General features: G+C 44.2%; 2 protein-coding genes across 15 annotated transcripts in view; one reads left to right on the top strand and one right to left on the bottom strand.

Annotated features, from left to right (window-relative positions):
* Positions 1-19,391, top strand: part of LOC143365523 (uncharacterized protein CG43867) — a 199,992-nt gene extending 180,601 nt beyond the window's left edge. For 4 of the 14 annotated variants that reach the window (XM_076805765.1, XM_076805766.1, XM_076805776.1 and 1 more), the window contains 18 exons: positions 5,119-5,286; positions 6,034-6,219; positions 7,245-7,447; positions 7,949-8,180; positions 9,238-9,412; positions 9,477-9,713; positions 9,928-10,219; positions 10,298-10,571; positions 10,644-11,033; positions 11,341-11,559; positions 14,005-14,297; positions 15,239-15,572; positions 15,854-16,093; positions 16,167-16,303; positions 16,384-16,513; positions 16,591-16,800; positions 17,026-17,161; positions 17,220-19,391. In XM_076805765.1, the coding sequence (XP_076661880.1) occupies positions 5,119-5,286; positions 6,034-6,219; positions 7,245-7,447; positions 7,949-8,180; positions 9,238-9,412; positions 9,477-9,713; positions 9,928-10,219; positions 10,298-10,571; positions 10,644-11,033; positions 11,341-11,559; positions 14,005-14,297; positions 15,239-15,572; positions 15,854-16,093; positions 16,167-16,303; positions 16,384-16,513; positions 16,591-16,800; positions 17,026-17,161; positions 17,220-17,299 (3,936 nt within the window). In that variant the 3' untranslated portion in view covers positions 17,300-19,391. Of the gene's footprint in view, positions 1-1,238; positions 1,967-4,346; positions 4,514-5,118; positions 5,287-6,033; positions 6,220-7,244; positions 7,448-7,948; positions 8,181-9,237; positions 9,413-9,476; positions 9,714-9,927; positions 10,220-10,297; positions 10,572-10,643; positions 11,034-11,340; positions 11,560-14,004; positions 14,298-15,238; positions 15,573-15,853; positions 16,094-16,166; positions 16,304-16,383; positions 16,514-16,590; positions 16,801-17,025; positions 17,162-17,219 lie in introns of those variants that run through there. The other 10 variants (XM_076805778.1, XM_076805777.1, XM_076805768.1 and 7 more) reach the window with 10 other exon arrangements.
* On the bottom strand, positions 19,382-20,606 carry Naa20a (N-alpha-acetyltransferase 20 A). Its single transcript, XM_076805781.1, has 6 exons — positions 20,424-20,606; positions 20,297-20,321; positions 20,102-20,192; positions 19,887-20,016; positions 19,675-19,811; positions 19,382-19,597 (listed from the first exon to the last, which is right to left on the bottom strand). The coding sequence occupies exons 1-6, from the start codon at positions 20,474-20,476 to the stop codon at positions 19,512-19,514; spliced, it is 522 nt and encodes a 173-aa protein (XP_076661896.1). The 5' UTR covers positions 20,477-20,606; the 3' UTR covers positions 19,382-19,511.
* Between the last annotated feature and the right edge of the window lie 470 nt (positions 20,607-21,076).

The raw sequence follows: 21,076 nt of genomic DNA, 5'->3' as shown, positions 1-21,076 counted from the left end.
TCGGTCCTTCTTCTGTTCCTCACTGTAAATATTGCAACCAAAGTATCGTCCAATCACCATAGCAATCTTCGTATATCGAGAACCGATTCCTTTCTTTGGTCCTGGATCGGTCCTTCTTCTGTTCCAAACTGTAAATATTGCAACCAAAGTATCGTCCAATCATCATAGCAATCTTCGTATCTCAAGAACAGATTCTTTTCTTTGGTCCCGGGATCGGTTCTGAACTTTAAAAAATACAATTCTAGAATTTCAAATAATTCCATCTTCTGAAACATTAACAATTGCAAATGTCTACCACTCTCTTTCGCATCGCGCAACACCGGCAGCTTTCTTTTTAATTATCGTTTGTATCAATCTCGATATTTTCTAGTTGATCAATTATGACAAAAAAGGGTTGGTGCGACTTGATACGCTAGAAACATTAAATAAACTTGATGTCAATATATTGTCTACAACTGATGAATAGACTGCGTACCTTTATGCAAAATAAAAGAATTTCTAAGTCAACTGTATGAAATAGAAATAAAATGAAAATATATTTTCTGTTTTAACCAATCTAATAAGCGGAAATTAGCGCAATATTCATAAATTCTTTTAATGTATTCAGAGAGTCGAATTTCATCTATTCAATTTTGTTATAAACGCATCAAATTCGCAGTTAATTTATTAAGATTGTTAAAGAAGAAAAGAACGTTCTACTCGGTGACTGTTTCTTGTAATTTGTATTTTGCATAAAGATTTCCAGACTAATCATCAGACAAACTTTACACTCTTTCTCCTTTTCTTACACGGCACACTCGTGCTCTAACATTTTTATACCATTTCTACTCTTGCGCGTTACGGTAAAAGTAAGCCGAAAACGTGGAATGAAAATCGAAATTGAAAATTAGTCGAGTAGCGTTATTCAGTAAAGATCGCCTGGTGCGTCTGATCATAAGCTAGCAATTATACTTCTCACAAATACCTGACTAAACAGCCTAACTTTCCAGTAAATTCCGGTAACATCTGTAACGTCATACAGAATGGCAGACATCGTCCCGTAGGGTTAACCCTTTCCGGTCCCATGTCGAGCCAGTCACGACATTAATTTTTGCACTAATTCGATTTACTGTACATTCATCTATCAATGCCACAATGTCATGACACGCAAGCAAAGCTACCTACGGGAATATAATCGAATTACACGATGTCAAAGTATCTTCTGAACTAAAAGATTTCAAACACATCGGACCGCGAAGGGTTAATATATTAAAAAATTCTGGTGCGCAAAGGTCCAGCGATTACTTTCGGGGTTTCCTCGAGTCCTGGGAGTATTTCCTTTCGAGAAAGGAAACTGGTGTTCGGAGTCCTCTCCTGAGGAAAGCTAGGATAAGAACGAGGACGAGGCGCAGGTCTGGAGAGATCGATGAGTCCTCTCTGAGCGTCGATCTTGCTCTGGTCCTGGCTCTCCCCACAGGATCCTCTCTCAGCTAACTGGGAGAGGGTGTTCGGGGGAAGCAGGCGACAGTTTCGCAGTCCGTGTGCCGGCTGTCAGGCCGGTCGGCTGGCTTTGGGGTGGCGCGTGCACGCAGGAGTCCGCAGGACCTCTACGAATTCTGCCATTGGCCGCGAGCCCAACCAACGTGACTCATCGCCTCTGGGAAACGAACAGAGCGAGACAAAGAGAGAGAGAGAGAGAGAGAGAGAGAGAGAGAGAGACCGAGAGTATAACGTGTGCATCGGTTCCCGTGTTCCGTTCAGTTCTGTTCGATCTACGGCGTCGCGCGTACCTTGAGCTCTTCTCGTTCGTTGTCGTCGAGAGAACAACGGAGAAAACGAGGCTCCGCGACCTCGACAGGCTGCTGGGAGTGTCCTCGAGGCTCGTCAGAGTGTCCTCGAGGGAGAGAAGCCACGCGGCCAAGGGCTTAAAGGGATCCTCCGGCACTCGGAAGCCACGGATCGGCTATCATGGCCACTCGTAGCCTCGGTAAGCCTCCACCTTGCCCACCTATCGTACCGCGGAGGAAAACTGGATCAACCTGGGTGAATCCGTGTGCACGCGGTTCAAAGACGCGACCATGCGACTATTCGACCATGCGAGCCTCGTGCGCGATCGACGCACCCTACGAGGGGGTGGCGATCATGGCCGCGAGAAGACGCCGCACGTGGCGAGAGATGTGATTTCCTCAGGATCCCCTTCTTCTCTCGTCCCGGACTCGGACCGGTCGAATTTTAGAGTTCGGCGAATTTAGGAACGTGGAATTAGGGTCCGATCGACGAGCCTCGTCATCGAGCGGGGCGACGTGCTGACTGGTTCGTTAATTAACGAAGCCCGAGTAGTGGGACGAGACTCCCAAGGCTGGCGTTCACTGGGGAATCACAGTTGCTTTTGGGAAAAGTATTTTGGTGGTTCGGCGACGTTAGTGTAGGATTTCAATCTGAGCACCGATAACTATATCGTACTAACGATGAAGCAGTTCTTCCGATGGTTAGAAGTAATTGATTAGGTTGTAATTGCGTCAGCGAAAGGAAATGTTTTGTCGACTTCTGTGCGGCTGTTCCCGCACGATTCCGGTTTCGATCAAAGTTAGGAGCGATGCTAATAACACGCTAAGTCCTATAGACAATCGTTTACACTTCCTTTTTCGTTGACGATTGTAATGATATGAGCCGAAAAGAGCATTTCGTTGCGTTTCTTCCAACAGTTGGCATAGTTGAGGCGTGTTATCTTTCCAAAGGGACTATTTCATCGACATTCGTGCAGCTACTGTGGTTCCAATTGTTCCACGTTCCATTAAGACGTTTGCTCCAATAGCGAACAATCGTTCCTTATCGTTCCACGACGTTCCTATTCGTTCCATGTCGATCGTTTCTATCCTGAAGGAGGTCGAGCTAGTTTCTCCTTCGAACCATAATCGTATCGTTCCTCGATAAAGCTAGTCGCAAAGCTCACCACCGCTACCTTCAACAAACAGACAATCGTTCCACGTACTGTATTCTGAAAGAGGATAAGCCTGTTTCTTCTTGGAACAATAGCCACACCGTTCCACCCTCGCTGAAGTTAGCTACGAAGCTTGCCATCTAGCTAGGACATTTTCTCTGCCAGCAAACGATCGTCGAAGCAGAATAAGCCTGTTTCTTCTTGAAACAATAATTACAAGACTGTACTCTTGATGAAGTTCGTACATTTTCTTTACCAACAGACAATCGCCCCGCGCACTCTATCGTTCCTTACGCTGAAAACCGACAATCGAGTGTCTCTTTCAAACCATAATCTCTTCATTGCCTCATCAAGCTAGCAGACAAAGCTCGCCACCCCTGGGATGTTCCCTCTAATAACAGACCATCGGTCTACATACTTTATCCTTTGCAGTCCCGAAAGAGGACAATCAAGCGTCTCTGTAGAACCATAATCGCATCCTTCCATCAAAACTCACCAGCAGGACCGTAATCCTGAGTCTCCAACCCTTCAACAAGTCAAACTTCTTTCCTCTCGGACCTGTAACCCGCACAGTCAACCCTCCGCGTTATCGAAATCTCTGAATTAGCCCGAAATCGGATACACCTAAATCGTGTTTGATAGAAATCGGAATTTTGCTCAGCGTTATGGGAAGCAAAAGCTGTGGCAGCTTCAAACGTGGAGCAGCGAAGCCGAAGCAGCTGCAACGCAAGCATCATCCTCGATCCCCGAGTTCTAACCCTTCCCAACGACGGTCTCTCCTTTAAATACCCGGAAACCCAATGAAACAGTGAGCCAGCAGATATATAGAGAGAGGAGAGAGAGAGAGAGAGAGAAAGCAACATAGAGTGAGAGGATAGCGTCGCGTCGCGTCGTGACGAAGAAGAGGGGTTGTTGCGAGAGAGCTCGTGGGAAAGAACGGCAATGAACGTGAAAACGAGCGGGTACGCGAGAGCGGGTGATCGATATAACTCGCGGCGAGAGAGCACATGCAGGCCAGGGGTCGGGAGGAAAACACTCGGCCATAGGATTTCCCTGTGCGCGTATTGATTTTCTCGATACCGCTCTCTCCCCTTTTGGTAGTGGACGTGGCTGTGGCAGCGTGCACGTCGCTTTACGTACGCTCGCCGCTGTACGTGTATTACAACACGGTGTCCGCGCCTCGTTTCTGTGTTGCGTCGGTGAAACACGATATCGATTTTTCGACAGCTGCTGCGAGAGACGAGCACCACCGCCACCCGAGCACGAGCGTCTCTCCCGTGTGTGTTCGCGTCGCGAGAGAGAGAAAAAGGGGTTGCAACACGAGGGTTACCGTGTGCCCCGTGGCCGTGGCCACGCTCTCCTCTCTCTCTCTCTCTACGCACGCTTTCGCGTGTGTTTCGATACGGACAACGGGACGGCCTGTGTTTATCCGCTGTCTCGACGCCAACCGGAACGCGATGACGCGTGTTTCGCTCGCCACCTGAGAAAACGAGAGAAAGAGCGGGTTCTCGCGATCCGCGCCATGGAAATCCGATGACCGAGTCGTCGGCGAAGCCTAGAAAGCCTCTGGGACTCGCGCAAAATCGTCTCACGGTAGCCCAGCTAACAGGGACACCCTGCTCTCCCGAACCGTTCGAGTGCCACGAGATCCTCTGTTCTTCAGTGACTGAAAAGTGCCCGTTCGAAAGCCGAACTGATTTCTCTTTGGACTTTCCGTCGTGTCTGATCGCTGTTCTACCGGCGATACTCTTGAACTTTGTACAACAGTTTACGCAGATCCTTCGTTGAAAACGAGAGGGACAATTCTGCACTGAAATCTGCATGGAACTGTGGTACTCGAGCGGTTAAAACGCATCGGCGTCGACATGTTTAATTCAAGCGAAAAGAGGTTACCCGATTCGCGATCAGTGTGTACGTTGCTTGTCTCGGTTTTACGCTAACGCGTTCACTGCCACGTTGGTCGTGTGTGGGTGATACAACTCCTTGACCAAGTTCCATAAATTAATTTCTATTTAGTCGAGTAGATTCAATCGAATTGAGTAAACAGTCTTTTCTCACCGACGAGGCACCTATTCTCTTCGGCACTTGGCACCAGAGTCACAGATTCGTAAATATGTGTCCGACGTCGATGGGTCATGTTGATAGCGTTAGAGTTCCAGTAGTTTGCACAGGGATGATGATGTTTGTTTTCGCTGCAGGTACGGATGATGGAGGAGCGGCTAGTGAAGGGTGAATACTGCTTGAGCACATCCGGAGTTGGTTCTCCACCGCATTCGCTGCCGTCAACTTCCGGTACGCAGAATGACAAGATCGAGGACGTCCATTGCGCCTGCATATCGAAGTTAGAGACACAGGTCGAGGAACAGGTGAGACCACGCTTGTCAACCTAAACGCTAAGTGCTGCAGACAGTTCTAGTTCTAGTTGAGGGCTGCCGGGTGTAGGTCGTGTCCTTGCAATGTTTCGCGGGCAGTTAGCTGCACCGGAAGTCGGAAGTCCGGTGTGTCTTGCGACATAAACGCAATCAATTGAATGTATTGAGTCAGATAAAAATGTAAATGTTAATATTTGTAACATTAACGCAAACATTCATTTATAGACTGCGGATTTTTATGAAGAATAAAAATTGTCCAAGACAAAAAATGTTGTCTTTTAGCAATTTCAGTGTATCTAATACAGTATGACGATATTCTTAACGGTTGAATAATTCCTCTTGGATGCACCTGTACAATTTTATTAACCGTAAATGAAAAATATTAGAACCTGTCATTTTGAGTCTTCATAGTTTTTATATTGGAATTATTCCGATTTGACGTAAATTTAAATAAATAATTCCGTCTCTAATTTCCGGGAGTCGGAGCACTGTCATCATAGCTCTCCAATAAAATTTGATCCAATTTGGACAGTTATTGTAAATAGTAAAGCTACACGATCAATTGCGTGAGTCATTGCGCAAACTTGATAGTGAGTCGAATCTTCTGGCCTTCTTTACTTTCGCGTCGGTTTCACAAGATCCGCAAGTAGACAATCCGTGTGCTTGTTATCGGAGGGCGCGTATCGGTAGTGTGTCGTAGAGATAAGGCTCGCAGCAAGACTGATTGCTAATTGCTCGCAGAGGCAGCTGCGACTCCAAGACGCGAGGCAGGTCGAGGCGAAAGCCGCCAGGATCAAGGAATGGGTGACCAATAAGCTGCGGGAGTTGGAGCAGCAGAACCAGCATCTGCGGGAACAGAACAACAAGTGCAACCAACAGTTGGAGCTCCTGAGGAACCACATAACGAACATCGGCCTGAAACCACCTGTGAGTGTTCCCATACGGGTATTCCCGACAGCTGACGCACACCGTGTACTGCCGTGTCCCGCTGCCGGTGCGTGCAAGGCCCTCGTTAGAGCAACAGTCAACAGACCGGTGTCCACTATCGCGTGACGATTCTGACCGTTTCGAATCTTTTACCGAACAAAAATTCACTTTCACAGAGAGCATAGAGAGAGAGAGAGAGAGAGAGAGAGCCGCGTCACCAGAGCGTCGATACAAAATTAGATTTACGAAGAACTGCTGTCGAGTTCGTTGCGTTTCTGCGAAACACTCTGCTCTAGATTAGTCATTCTAGTGTTCCGAAGTAAGTGTATACAGAAGAATGATCGCCCTTCGTGTTTCACTAGAACACTGCAGTGTTTAGTAGTCGGTACGGAGACTTCGAAGTGTGCTTTCCATTGTCATCTTGTGTTAATCAACGAGTCAATGTTCATATCAAAACAATCGGCTTTTAAATGAAACCTTAGCTACATAGAATATTTTTTACTTTTCTTTTCATTTGGCAATACTGCGAGCAACATTGTCTGTTAAATTGACATTGGCTCTAACAGCTCGATCACTGTATTTCCTTGCACTTCCACCATGCTGGAACAAAAATATGGTTCACCCCGTTAAACAAAAGCCACCTTCAAATCACCTTGGTAATTTAGAATTAAAAATATCCTGTTTACGTCATTCTATCGGCCTAAATAACCAATAGTGGATGATAGTTTATCTTAATTTGTGTTAGAAGAGTGATCTAATATCTTTCAACACTTTGAGCGCCAACTCACTAACTTAAGTGACTTATTCGATGAACAACATTCTTGCATTTTTCCGATCCCAATTTGACACATCGAATTGATCAGCGCAAAAGTTTATTTTTCAACCTGGACAAATCATTCCGTCTACGATTTCTGGAGTACGTGGCACTCGAAGTGTTCGCGCAAGCCAATGCGACGTCTTTCAATTTAGAATAGAATTACCGTGTTCTTTTTTAAAGGATTCAGACAATGATTGTCGACTTTCAGGCACCGACGAGGGCATCGCTGTCCCTGGAGGTGGATCCCACGTTGCGCAGACGATCGGAGAGCCTCGAGGGAACTCCTCAAGCAGTTCCAGAAAGCGTGCAGACCGCGGTGGCCGAACCCCAAGCCGGCACCAAGCACAGAAGACACCTGTCCGCTTGCGGGACCATCCAACGCGGGATTCCAGCGACCAACATGGACTCCAGGTAGAATCCTTGCGACACGTTTCATCTTGTTGCTCTTTGGCGATCGCTTCAGCTGCCTCGACAGCGTAAAACCCTCTCGTAAAATGTATTTCGATTCTCCTTGGGAGGTCTCACGACGTGATAGCGGCGCCCGACTCTCGAAACTGTGGTACCCTGTAACGTCCTGAGACTTCCTGCGGGGATCTGTCAACCCGGGTACACCTCTCCGTTGTCTCTGAATCGTCGACGATGTCGTTGCGACCGCGGATCGAAATCGATTGTATCGGTATAATTGCTAGACTAATGATTACACAAAATTATAGGCCCCTCGAAGCCAAGCAAGATTCGTCTGCGTTTCTCAGACCGTTTCCTGTCTAGCTTCGAACCGAATTTTTCCTTGTAAAAAACGAAAGGTGCTCGTCCATTTCGATCCATGCGCAATAATCGCAAACGCAGATCGCAAACGCCGCTGGTTTGCAATTAGTCCCGTGCTTTATGCTTGCCGTTCGTTCTCCGCCACAGCCTCCTGTCCGAGGAGCTCGCCGCGGCTGTCGAAAATTTGGTGATGCTCCCGAATATTCCCGGAGTCTCGGAGACCAGCAGAGACAGCGGCAGTTCCGAGGCTGTTCACGATTATGCCGAGATCTATACACCGAGCAGGGAGGGCATGAACTGGACGCAAAGCGCGCAGGGTCCTCGACCACCTACGCCGCCGTTGCACCGGTTTCCGAGCTGGGAGGCGAAGATCTACCAGGTAAAAATCAGTGGGAACATTCTCACAGAACTGTGCGAGCATCGGTGCGAGGTTCCCTCGTTTGATAGTGGAAAGCCTAAGGGCTCCACGAACAAAATCATAAAACGGCGTTAAAAAATCAGTATTGCGTCGCAAGGTATCAAAAAATAAGAGAAAGATTAAGAAGCGATTGGAACAGTGCGCAACAGCTATCGAGGCAGTACTGTACTATTTATATTCATGCATTGAACGCTGTTAAAAAATCAGTATTGCGTCGCAAGGTATCAAAAAATAAGAAAAAGATTAAGAAGCGATTGGAACAGTGCGCAACAGCTATCGAGGCAGTACTGTACTATTTATACTCATGCATTGAACGGTGTTACGAAGTCAGTATTGGATCGTGAGATAGTCAAAAATAAGAAAGAGATCAGCACGTGATGGGAACAGTGTACGACAGCCATCGAGGCATTACTGTACTATTTACATTCATGCATTGAACGCTGTTAAAAAATCAGTATTGGGTCGCGAAGTATCAAAAAATAGGAAAGAGATTAGCACGTGATGGGAACAGTGCGAGACAGCTATCGAGGCAGTACTGTATTATTTATATTCATGCATTAAACGCTGTTGAAAAATCAATATTGGGTCGGGTGGTATCAAAAAATAAGAAAGAGATTAGCAATTGATGGGAACAGTGCATGACAGCTATCGAGGCAGTACTGTATTATTTACATTCATGCACTGAACGCTGTTAGAAAATCAGTATCGGGTCGCGAGGTAGTAAAAAAATCAGAAAGAGATTAACAAGTGATGTGAATAGAACCGGACAACTATCGAAGCATTACTGTATTACGTCCTCGCCAATGTTCCCGCCGAGTAGCAAATGCCGTAGAGAAATTAGCAGCGATCTGTTCGGGAATTTCGCCTACGGGACGTCGAGCCACACCTGTTGTCGCGTTCCCGAAGGAAGGAATAGATCAGCCGCGGATTCCAGAGCGAAAGAGGGACGCGTTTAAGCGCGCGGGCCAAGTTGTTGCAATTTGTAACGAAAGAAACCGGGCGCTCGCCGATTCCGTAGGTAGCCGATGGCGGGCTTGGCATCGGTCCACCGACCAACGAGGAATCCGCGCCTTCCACGATGACCAACACGACCAGCTCGTCGAAACATTCCCAGGCAACAGGACACAACTTGACTGCGCACAATTCCCAAGGCTACTGCGATATTTCGGTTCCAGTCTACGCGACGGTCAAGGGTAGGTTCCTCTTCTTGGAGATGAATCTGTTTCGCAGAGTGCTAATGATATCTTTGTGTTCTAGGACGAGCCAGTCAGATCAGGTCGATGCCCTTTGGCGACAGTTCCGATGACAGTTCTGATGGCGAGGACCATCCGAACCAGACCGAGACCAACACCAGAATCACCAACAGTTCCTCGGACAACACGGACTCGTCTCTTGGCAGTGGTAGCAGTCCATCGAAGAGCGTCAAGACGACCAGCAGTCTGAGTCCTGCTAAGAGGAGCTCTAGCGGGTCGCCCAGCAAGAGCGTGAAGCGTGGTGAGTGTCTATCGAGGAAGACGTCTGTCAAGTAATTTATGTTTTCCAACAAATTTTAACTGAATCACCCTGAGAAATTTAGCTCGGGGCAAATAGACGAATTTTTAACAAAACTTTAACAACTTGTTCTGCCTTGACTGTGAAAGTTACACGAATGATTTTTATGTAGAAACTATTTAAATATATGAACTCACATTTACAATAATGTTTGCAGACACCTCTCTGGAATCTGGTTTGTCGGAGGACTACGCGATACCCCCGGACGCATTGAGCTCAACTTCCCTGGAGTCCAGCATGCCCAGTCTTCTAATGCGCGTTTCCGGTGAGAGCCCGAAGAGGCAAGAATCGTTGGAGAAGACCGGCCACCTGGCGAAGCTCGGTGGAAAGCTGAAAACGTGGCGGAAGAGGTGGTTCGTCTTGAAGAACGGGGTGTTAACTTACTGGAAGAGTCAGAACGACGTGAACAGGAAACCTCAGGGCCAGATCGTGCTGGACGAAGTGTGCAGGTAATCTTCTATAAATCGTATGGCATTCTCTACCACTTCGACCAGCGAATTTACAATTTGTTCTGATTTCCTGGACAGGATAAACAGGGCAGAAGGCGCGGCAACGTTCGAGATAGCCACAGGAAAGAAAACCTACTACCTGACTGCGGATTGCATAGCGACGATGGAAGACTGGATCAGGGTTCTGCAGAATGTACAGAGGCGGAACGCGACGAAACTCCTGCTCAGCAAAGAGGACAACAAGCCGACGATACAGGGCTGGCTGACCAAGGTGAAGAACGGGCACGCGAAGAAGTGCTGGTGCGTCCTCATTGGAAAAATGTTCCTTTACTTTAAGTGCCCTAACGATACGGTAAGTGTTCTAGTCTTTGGAACTTTCGAGCTGTTAAATTGTCCAGTTTGTACAGTTGTATGTTTTTATTAGAATCCTATTGGACAAATAAACATGAGGGACGCGAGGGTGGAGGAGGTCGAGCACGTGTCCGACAGCGACAGCGAGGAAAGGGACGCCGAGTGTCCCCACGAGAGAACGATCGGTATCTTTCCCACCCACCAAGGCCCGACCTACTTGCTGATGCCACACAAACAAGACAAAGACAATTGGTTGTACCACTTGACGGTGGTCTCCGGAGGCGGGCCCAGCGCCGGAACTCAGTACGAGCAACTGGTGCAAAGACTGATGGAAACCGACGGGGATCCTAGTTGCGTTCTTTGGAGACACCCGTTGCTGCTCCACACCAAAGAAAACATCACTAGCCCACTGACCAGCTTGACGTCCGAGGCCTTGCAGACCGAGGCTATCAAGCTGTTCAAGGTTACTATGTGTCCTTGTACTACTTAACTCTTGGAAGACAAATCCTCTAAACGAGTTCATACTAGCCGTGGCTAGATCCATGCGGATTCCCACGTGTTAACCCTAGATTTACAAGGGACTTCACTTGAGTGTAACACACTGTGTACATAGACATCCTGGTTAAATCAACACCAGTAATTTAGTATTAGCCTTGAAGGCATAATGGGCATTGAACAATGAAATGTTTTGAAATGTTAGTGGTCAATGTCATCCAAGAGCTAGCGCATATATTTGTTTGCAAGAGATTGATGAGATATTGTTTTCGCAGGCATGTCAATTGTTCATGTCGGTGGCCGTGGAGCAAGCAGGCATAGACTACCATGTGGTACTAGCGCAAAATGCGTTGCAACAATGCTTAGACCAGCCTGAGCTGCAATCTGAATTCATTTGTGCACTGGTAAAGCAGACAAGTCGTCACACGCAACACCGTTTGGGCGTACAGGTAAAAAAGGCCGCCAGACTTGTGTCGCTGGGTACTGCGCGCGTTGTAAGTCCTGCTTATTGTTTAACAAACACTCTGAACCCTGTACCATTTTCGCAACCAACGGTCGATGCGCACTATCGAAAAAACAGAAAACATTGCCTCGAACCCGTGCAGCCTCTCAGTGTTTACCAAACTCATAACTTTTCTAAAAATATCATTTTAATCGCGCACCCTAGCTGGCTGAAGATGGGGGTAGTTTTACATGATATTAACTATTTTATCTGGCGAGTAACTTCGACGGGTTCCAATATTTTTAAAATATTCAACGAATCTATTTCTTTGGGTATATATTATTTTATAAAGGGATGTATGTTATTTTTATAAAGTAATGTAAAATAGTCACGTTCTGTGTTCCGAAAACCTAGTGTTAAGCACATTTTTATTTTTACTGTCCTCGATCGGATTGATGCACCGAGTTGGCCCGCTGTTAATTTAAACTGTCCATGAAACATTGAATAATCAGGAGATGCTTTTGTTATCATTTTGAAGAAGAAACTTTGTTGTTGTTGTTAAAACCTTCTCGGTTACACTCAGGGGTCCCTTTGGCAAAGACTGCTGCAAGGGTACGCTGTTTCGAGGTCTCGTGTATTTGGAACACTATTGCAATGACATTGAAGTCGAATGATCGCGTTCGTTGATTCTGTGTCGAAGAAATGGTACATCGGGTCTACGCTTAGTCAAGTATTATACGGATAATCTTGTTGACGTAGAACGGTGAACTGTTTGGTTTTGTCTATTTTTCCCTGTTGTTTTGTACTGTATTCTCGAGGAGACTAACTAATTAATACAACCACTTGTCGTTCGTCCGCTGGTCCGTACCGAAACCATAATACTTGACGAAGTCCTTTTAACAAATGAGAAAGAATTTTTAGTTTTAACATTCATTCACATTTCATTTTCATTTGCTGCTTTACGTGTGCTCTTCCTAGGCTACTCTTGACAAATCGCATGCCTTTTCTTCCAATTCTTCATTGGTTCTGTTCGTATAGGCGGAACGTCGAACGTTCAGTTCTTCTTTTTCTATATTTTTGCGTTTCAGTTTTCTTACATCGTTCTCTTCTATTCCTTTTTCTTTCGTTTATTTTTCATTTTTTCTTTTCTTTTCTTTTCTTTTTTTTTTTTTTTGTTGTTGATTTTCAATTAATTGCGTACGTTTTAATATTTATACATGAATACCCGATCACCTATACCCTGATGACCACCCTATCATGTGAGCCGAACATATTTCGACAATTCATCTCCTCTCACGATCAAGTAAAAAAATTAACAAAATCGCTCTGCAAAGCATCCATTCATCGATCACTCATCGATGCATCGATCACGCGGTCATGCGCCCGGTTTTTTGCGATCCGGCACGAACAGACAATTCGAAACGAAAGTAAAACTAGTATGCATTATACATACATCTATATTCCGGTTGCCTTTGTCAAAATACGTTCTGCGGCACACACACTTGCAGAATGGTATGTTGGTGTACATAAGAAACCACACACAGATAAACATCTTTTTATAGATTGATTTTTTCTTTCTGTTTCCGTAACGTTTTTTTGCTGAATAGCTGATTACGATATTCTCTGTTTTGAATGCTGCTTAGAGAACTTAGTCGTTTTGATCATGCCGGTCTCATAAGACGGTCTAATTAAGGAATCCACGGAACCTATAGAATCCTTGCAGATTCGAACACGTCCGTCGTGGAAAAAAAAAAGAAAAAAAAAAGAAAAAAAAAAGAAAAATCACAATCGTGCACGAGTCTCCACGAACCGTCTCCGATAATGCGGAGCCGCATTATCTTTGAACGATATGTGTGGAGCATTCGGGAAACGATCGGGAAAAAAAAGCTGAATCAAAATCAAAGAACGCGTTTCGTTCGCTGGAGATCGTTTTCACCGAAGCACGATCGTCGAACGAAACGCTTTCGGAAAACGGCCATCGAGCTGGATCCTCGCACGAAAACGAAGAGCCGAAAAATCAAACAACGCTTCTCTCATCCACATTGTTCGTGATTCATTCGGATTGTTGACGGTCCATGCGTTTTTCGTTTTTTTTTTCTTCTTTTTTTTTCTGTGATTAACACAACATGGAGAGTTGATGCGTTTAACGGTCCGATTTCGATTGCTTTACATTACTAACAGACGTGTATGACGTTCACGAGTGTCCCAATAGTCGAGGAAAGAGAACAGTACATTTGGTTCCCTCCCTTTGTTGAATGAACGAGAGAGGATGATTAATTCTGAATTACATTGATTCCGCGAAAATCTCCGAAGTGAGAGAGGTGCGTGACGATTTTTAACGAAGAAGCGAAAGAGAGGGAGAGAGAGAAAGAGAGAGAGATATATATACATAGATATACGAGGACAGTGGCGCGGTGGTCAATTGAGAAAAAGAACGTAGTAGATTAGGTCTGGTTCGATCCAGGGAACGTAGTAGTATGCCAGCATACCATTGCAGCAGCTCCTCCTCTGCGCCACGCAATCGCTGTTCACCTGCGATACGCAAAGTCCCGCGGCAAATGGCAGCGGTGAAAATGCGGACGCGCAATCGACGGCCTCCACTTCTCACAGTCCTCCGCTCACGCAGGGCCACTCTACGTCTACGATTCTGGACTGCAAAACTAACCCCGCCCAGTACGTTCTTATCCAGGGGTGGCAGCTGCTAGCCCTCGCCGTCTCGCTATTCCTACCGAGGAACAATCGACTACTCTGGTACCTGAAGCTACACCTGCAGAGGAACGCCGACACCAAGTGAGTACCGCTTCACCCTCGTCAACTCCCTTCACTCCATCAGCAGTTAACAAGAATACATTTCTCCCAGCTAAGAACCTCCACAGCGTGGAGCATTTAATACACACCTGTTGACCTTGACCGACCTTCATAATATACGTCCTCGTATTCGTCTTGAAACGCGCTATCGGAATATAGTTAACTCAACGCTAATCCTGCCAAGCACTAAAAGCGATTCAAATGTTTTACCTTGTAAAATTACAAGGCTGTGTTTGTTTACATTTGGTGCAATTTTTATTACAATATGTGCTTGAAGAGAGAAATTTGTCGAATCATTTTCGTTTTATAATCTCAATAATTGTAAAATAAAAAATGTGAAACCGGCAGTTAGCCAAATGCTGTTTGAACCAATTTAGCGCAGTGTTTGCGCCACACTTTGCGAGCAGAAGACTTGCCCATTTGGTACCAAACCCTGCGTAGAACAGAATTTGGTCCCCATTTTGTATATATTTGGCACCAAAATTTGTCGACAAATTCCTAGTCAAATTCGGAGACAGATGGATCGCGAATTGAGTGCAAAGTTTGCAGCCAAAATTCCATGCCAAATTGGAACCAACCCTTGGCTTCGTTCAGCTTTGTTATAGAGGGCAGGTCCGTCGCACTAAGAGCGAACGTAACCTTGTTCTAATAGTAAATATCTAGCGAACAATTTCAAATGAAGAAGAATTCTTATTGCAAAATTAACGGTGTGGTTTTATACCGAAATAAATAATCCTCTTGAGACCTAGCATTTTTCTTCCCGTCGTTATTGCCAAAATTATTCTAAATGCTCCACCCTATATAAAGCTAGAGACATTAACTCTAAACGGATGATAGTCATTCCTTACGTAATTTTTCGCTTTTCCTTCAGAAGCAGATTAATGGGATTTGAACTGTTTGTTTTTTTTTTTGTTATTCTATAGGACGGAATGCGGCAAGTACGCGGCGTACTGCGAAAGAGCGCTGGAAAGGACTCTGCAGAACGGTGGCAGGGAGGTGAAACCCTCCAGGATGGAGGTCCTGTCGATCCTGATGAAGAACCCTTACCATCACTCCCTGCCGCACTCGATACCCGTTCATTTTTTAAATGGAACCTACCAGGTCGTCGGCTTCGACGGCAGCACCACGATAGAGGAGTTCCTGAACACCTTGAACCAGGAGATCGGCTGTCGAGACGTTCACCAGTCCGGTTTCACGTTGTTCAGCGACGACCCGATCGAGAAGGACCTGGAGCACTTTATCGATCTTCAGGCGAAGGTATTCGATGAAAAATTCATAATTGCAATGCGGAGTTCATGCGTTCATGACAAAAATGTATATGTAGATCAAATGCAGAATGGTAAAAATATTTGACGAATTTCAAAATGTTATTGCATTATTTTTAACCGATTAAAATGGTTAAAGAGGGAAATTAATGTGTTTGTAGTTTCTTTGTCTGATAATATATACAGACAATTTTTATTTTCCATTAAAATCCGCAGATGTTAGACGTTAATTTGTTGTCTGCTTGAAATGTTAATTGATGGTCTGTGTTGCAGCTCTGCGATATAATCTCGAAATGGGAGACTGCTTTAAGGGAGAAGGGTTTAGGGAAATTCGAGAACACCAGGCTAGTGCAGTTAACCTACAAGTCAAGGTGTTACTGGCGTCAGGCGGCTAAGATGGAGACCGACAGGGAGAGGCTTCTTCTGTGCTACCAGGTGAACCAGCAGGTGGTGCAGGGCAAGTTTCCGGTGAACCGGGAGCTCGCTTTCGAGCTAGCTTCCCTGATGGCTCAGGTATTTTTTCACCGCGCCTAAAACAGGTTCCAGATCGTTGGAAAGAGACAATATCATCTACAAAATTTTCCAGATCGATTTTGGCGAGTACAACAACGACAAGGCTCGAGGGAGCGGTCCTGGAAGCAATCCTCATCATTTGGTTCTCCAGGCTCTAGACAAATTCTACCCTGTTCGATACCGGACAAACATCACTGCCGATCAGTTGAGGCAAGTATATAATCAAGAGAAGAAGGTGTTGGTGTTGCTAGTAGATAGATCTTTCAATAGGAGCTGATGTTATGTTGCAGGGAACTACAAGAGAGACTGCAAGAGAAGTGGATCAGCTTGAAAGGTCGTAGCGTATTAGACTGTGTTCGTATATATTTGACTTGCACCAGAAAGTGGCCTTTCTTTGGAGCTACACTTTATCAAGCAAAGGTAAGCGAAAAAGAGATCCTCAATTTACCAAAGACTGTCTCCTAAATTTATCTAAAAATTCTAACTTGTTTTCGCAGTTGAAGCAAGGCGAACCGATAACCGTGTGGATAGCTGTTTCCGAAGACAGTGTAACGTTGCTCGAATTGCAAACGATGGCGGTCATGTGCCGCTACAATTACGCTAACATAGTTACGTTCGGTGGCTGCTTAGATGACTTCATGCTTGTCGCCTGCCCCGACGAAGGGGCTGCTGAACAGAAGCTGTTATTCGCCCTTTCAAAGCCTAAGGTACATTAATCTGTGCTCCCTTTTGGACCATTAACCCCTTGCACTATAGCATCGAGACTCGTGATGAAGATTTCAAACAGTATACAATAAATATAAATTTTTTTCTTAGTAAATTGGAAACGTAAAAGAAGTTCTAATTATTGCAATCGCAAAATAAATCGTAGTGCAAGGAGTTAATTAAGGAGCCGAATCATAAAAATCTAATGCCTCCTTATATTTCCACAGATTTTGGAAATAACGTTGTTGATCGCCGACTATATGAACGCTTTGGGACATGCTTTGCCCGGAACGCCGCAAATGAACACGCTGACCCGCAACGGGTCTCACAGATCGATCAAGTCTACTCTCAGACCTACCACTGGTTTGTAAAACTACACCTGCTCCGACCTCTTTACAATTGTTTCTATTTGTTAATAAAGTAATACTTGAATCAGGTTCGAGCTGTCTTCCAACGCAACCGGATATATTAAAGTCAACGCCAGATCACCAAAGACCTTAAGAAGACTGGTAATCCGATTCGGTAAAAGAAGCAGAAGGGAACAGGCAGTCGGTTCGTGAAAGTCTGATCCTGCCAAGGCACTAACTTTACACTCGAAGGGTACTACATTCTGTATTATAAGAAGTGTCCTCGCGAAAGGAACGCTGCGAGTAAAAGGAACCGGATGACGCGCGACAGCGTGCGCTGTAGTTAATTTTAGTTTGCGTTTTTTGTGTAAATTAGAAAACGATGCTTACGAACGACGTACATACTTGTAAATATCCGACAGCATGCGAGGACAGACACAGATACACGTGCACACGAATACACAGTCACGTAGACAAGACACGAGACACGGAGACATTGTGTGGTCCACATTATCGTCAATGTGGGTGACTGAAAAAATCAATTGAAAAACGATTCGCAAACACTGCCTAAAAAGTAACGTTAGTATGTCTAAAGTTACATCGAAATAGTTTCGTTTCGGGGGGAGGGGGGAAGCTGAGGCGTCGCGCTGAGACTTTTTGCTACCGTATTTATATACCAAATTCGACGAACGTGTTTAGCGTTAGATGAAACCTACGTAACAACAAAAAATAAAAAAGCGGTGTATCGTGTATTATGTATATAATTAATCGGAGTTAACTGAATGTTTAGAAGTCTAGCGAGCGATGCAGCGACGTATCTTTGTTTTGTTTTTTCTACGCAAGAACACATCGAAAGGAGGATTCCTGATTCTTGCCAAATCGACTGCAACACAAACAAGAACGCACGCGATCGTTGTCAACTGGGTAGATGAGTGTGCAACGTTTCTGATTTATTTTTTTCTTTTCTTTTCGTTTCTTTCAAACGCAAGACATGTGTTAGACGCAGCAACACCTGTACCTACTGTCGATGTTAAGATTCTACGTTTCGTTTATGAGTTGTATGATACGCGATATAGTCGTTTCGTTTAGTAAGTCCCGTAACATTCTACGACTTTTTGAGTATTTTGTAATCTGAATCGTTGGAACGACCGGTATTTCGGACAGTAAGTACAGACAGTATTGAAACCGGTAAATCTCGTTTGAAGCTCAATCGTGTATGGGTGGAACAGTTTCTATATGGAATAACGACGAACGAACGAACGAACGGAAGTTACATTTTAATTGTCATGTTATTTTGATAACAACTAGTCTCTCATATTTTCTATTTATTTAACGTCTAAGGGAATAAGTTCGTTTTATATAAGGACACGACCAAATAGATGTAAAAAATGGGAACGCGATTTTTTCTTTGACGATTAGTATATCGTTCCTGCGTAATTGTATGTGCAACAACAACCAACAACAACAACAACAATTTTGTACTAATCGAACACGGTGTGATCCCGTCGATACTATAGAAGTTTTGTACGCGCTTGACGTGTCCTACGTAACTAGCAAATGTCTTCCTTCTCTTTAGTAACCAGAAATAAAATAAAGCAAAGTTGAATGTAGGGCTTTCGTGCAATATGGTACAAGACTTCTATATAATTTTTGTAATTCCTGGGATAGGCTGAGTATGATTGTGCCTCTCTGAGCAGAATAGACAAAGTAAATTTTATGCACGGCTTCGTTTAGCGCATTGAAGAATTTATATAAAAATGAAGATGATGATGACGAAGAAGAAGAGTTAATGAGAAATGAAAATGAAACGATCGAACCTCAGATTACTGGGAGCAGTACAAAGATATGCAAGAACGACATTTTGTCTTTAATTTTTATAATACGCGATTATAAGAAAGAAAAAAAATAATGCTACTATTCAGGTGCGTAGCGCCGTTGTATTATGATGCAGTAAAGTCACTGATTCTGTAAATATCACGTTAGGCTTAAGTATCCTAAGTATAGTAGAACGAGAGAAGAGAAAGGAATCGGGCAGCCGATAAAAAAATTCAAACAATCGTCATAGAAATTTCCTACGATCGTATTCAAGCTGTCCGCGGTAATTCTACTGAGCCTACCACCTTACATTTCTATTTATTATTTATTCGCATAAAAAACGACGCATAAAGGGCACGAGCGGTGTATAGCAGAAAGCATTGTACTATTGTACAGAAACAAGAAATAAACTGCTCGGATCTGCATTTTAAGAGATTATTTATTCACTTTTTAGGCAGTAAAAGTCTCATCACAATAATCATTTCGTATGTTACTTCGAAGTGCGTTATTTATTTTCCGTCGATCCCACAAATAAATATTTATATATATAATCAGTCTACTTCTTTTGGCGTCACCGGATGGGTCAATGGTATCACCGATTTTTTGTTCACATCTCTAGAAAGTGCTTTTCTCATGTCTGGAAGGAGTACCGAAAATGTTAAGTTCCTAAGTAGAAAATATATTCTGCAGAAAAAGAATGGCATGATTCTATACCGAAAGCATCCTCGTCAGGATCCCCATTATAATATTCTAAAATAGTCCTATACACGATATATCCTAACTGTTTATACATTTTGATTGCCACCTTGTTGCTGACTCTGACAAAAAGATCCACAAAATAGGCTTGTTTCCTAAAACAAAATACATATATATTTATATATTCAACAATGGTTCCCAAGATTATGGAGTGTTCGCAATTCACTCACTTTTCCGAAATCTCTTCCAGAGATTTAATTAGCATCGCAGCCAGACCTAATCTTCTATAACTAGAAGAGACTGTGAGAGCAGTTATGTGACCATGCCATTCCTCCCTGTACCCCTCTGCCTTTCCCATAACTTTGGCAGTATTCAAAGAAAGCAAACGGCTAAGTTTCAGTCGTGCTCATTCATGAATTTTTCAAGTAAATGGACTAGAACTTACTGTAACCCATAATTTCTCCACTCGGTGATTCTGCCACTTGAAAATACTCGGGCCAATGGGCCAAATAATGTGTATAAAAAGAGAGTCCATACTACATACGACACTGATGTAAGGAAAGCTCCAGGTAAGTGATATTTTATTTATAACACATTAAACAATGGTCCAAAAGTAGAGGTAAAATTAATTAAAGGATACAGTCTCCGTAAGAGGATCTAAGTTCCTGAAAAGGAAGAGTATTATTCGAAGTGTGGTTATATTATTACAATTACTCCTAGGTTATGAAATGCTATTGCTATATTTCTACAGACAGTTGTCTACTTACACAGTGTTGAACTTGAACAAGTCGTTACACGTAAAAGGCCTAAGAGTCGTCATCTTTTAAAATTCTAAACTGATTTTAAGGGAAACGATGTAACAAACGTAAATATCGGAACAATTTAACAAACACGAGTTCTATACAATTCCCCGAAGATACGACACAACACAGCACACAGCAACACACTGATTAGACAGTATAGGCATATATAGGGCGCAATTCATTCGTGCCGCCTTCGCCATAAAATGTCATGTTAAGTTCGGCAAGAATCAACTGCTCCGTTCAGGGGTCCGTACAACGCCATCCCACGTAGTGGCAAAAAGTACAAACTGGTAGCCAACTGTTACTGGCAGACGATTATTTCGAGTAATTATTACAATCGATATGGTTCCGTGATGATTCACCTTCTCACCGACGAGAATATCCTTAGTGGTCTTCTGCACCGACGAGATACCGTCGTTGGCCTTCTGTTTCTTACTCCAGCCAAAATCTATCCTAGAGGGCGGTAGAAAACACCGCATTTTTCGAGCGACACATTCTCCCGTAAGGCTGGCAGTCTTTATATATATCTCGTCGGTGCTCGCAGTTTAACACGAGGGTTGGCAGTCTTTATGTATATCTCGTCGGTGGTGCTATTCGCAGGTGTTCCCTCTGTCGAT

The sequence above is a fragment of the Halictus rubicundus genome, chromosome 2 (genome assembly GCF_050948215.1).
Source record: "Halictus rubicundus isolate RS-2024b chromosome 2, iyHalRubi1_principal, whole genome shotgun sequence".
Taxonomy (NCBI): domain Eukaryota; kingdom Metazoa; phylum Arthropoda; class Insecta; order Hymenoptera; family Halictidae; genus Halictus; species Halictus rubicundus.
Note: the sequence above shows the minus strand (reverse complement) of the source record. Positions and strands in the feature narration are given on the sequence as shown.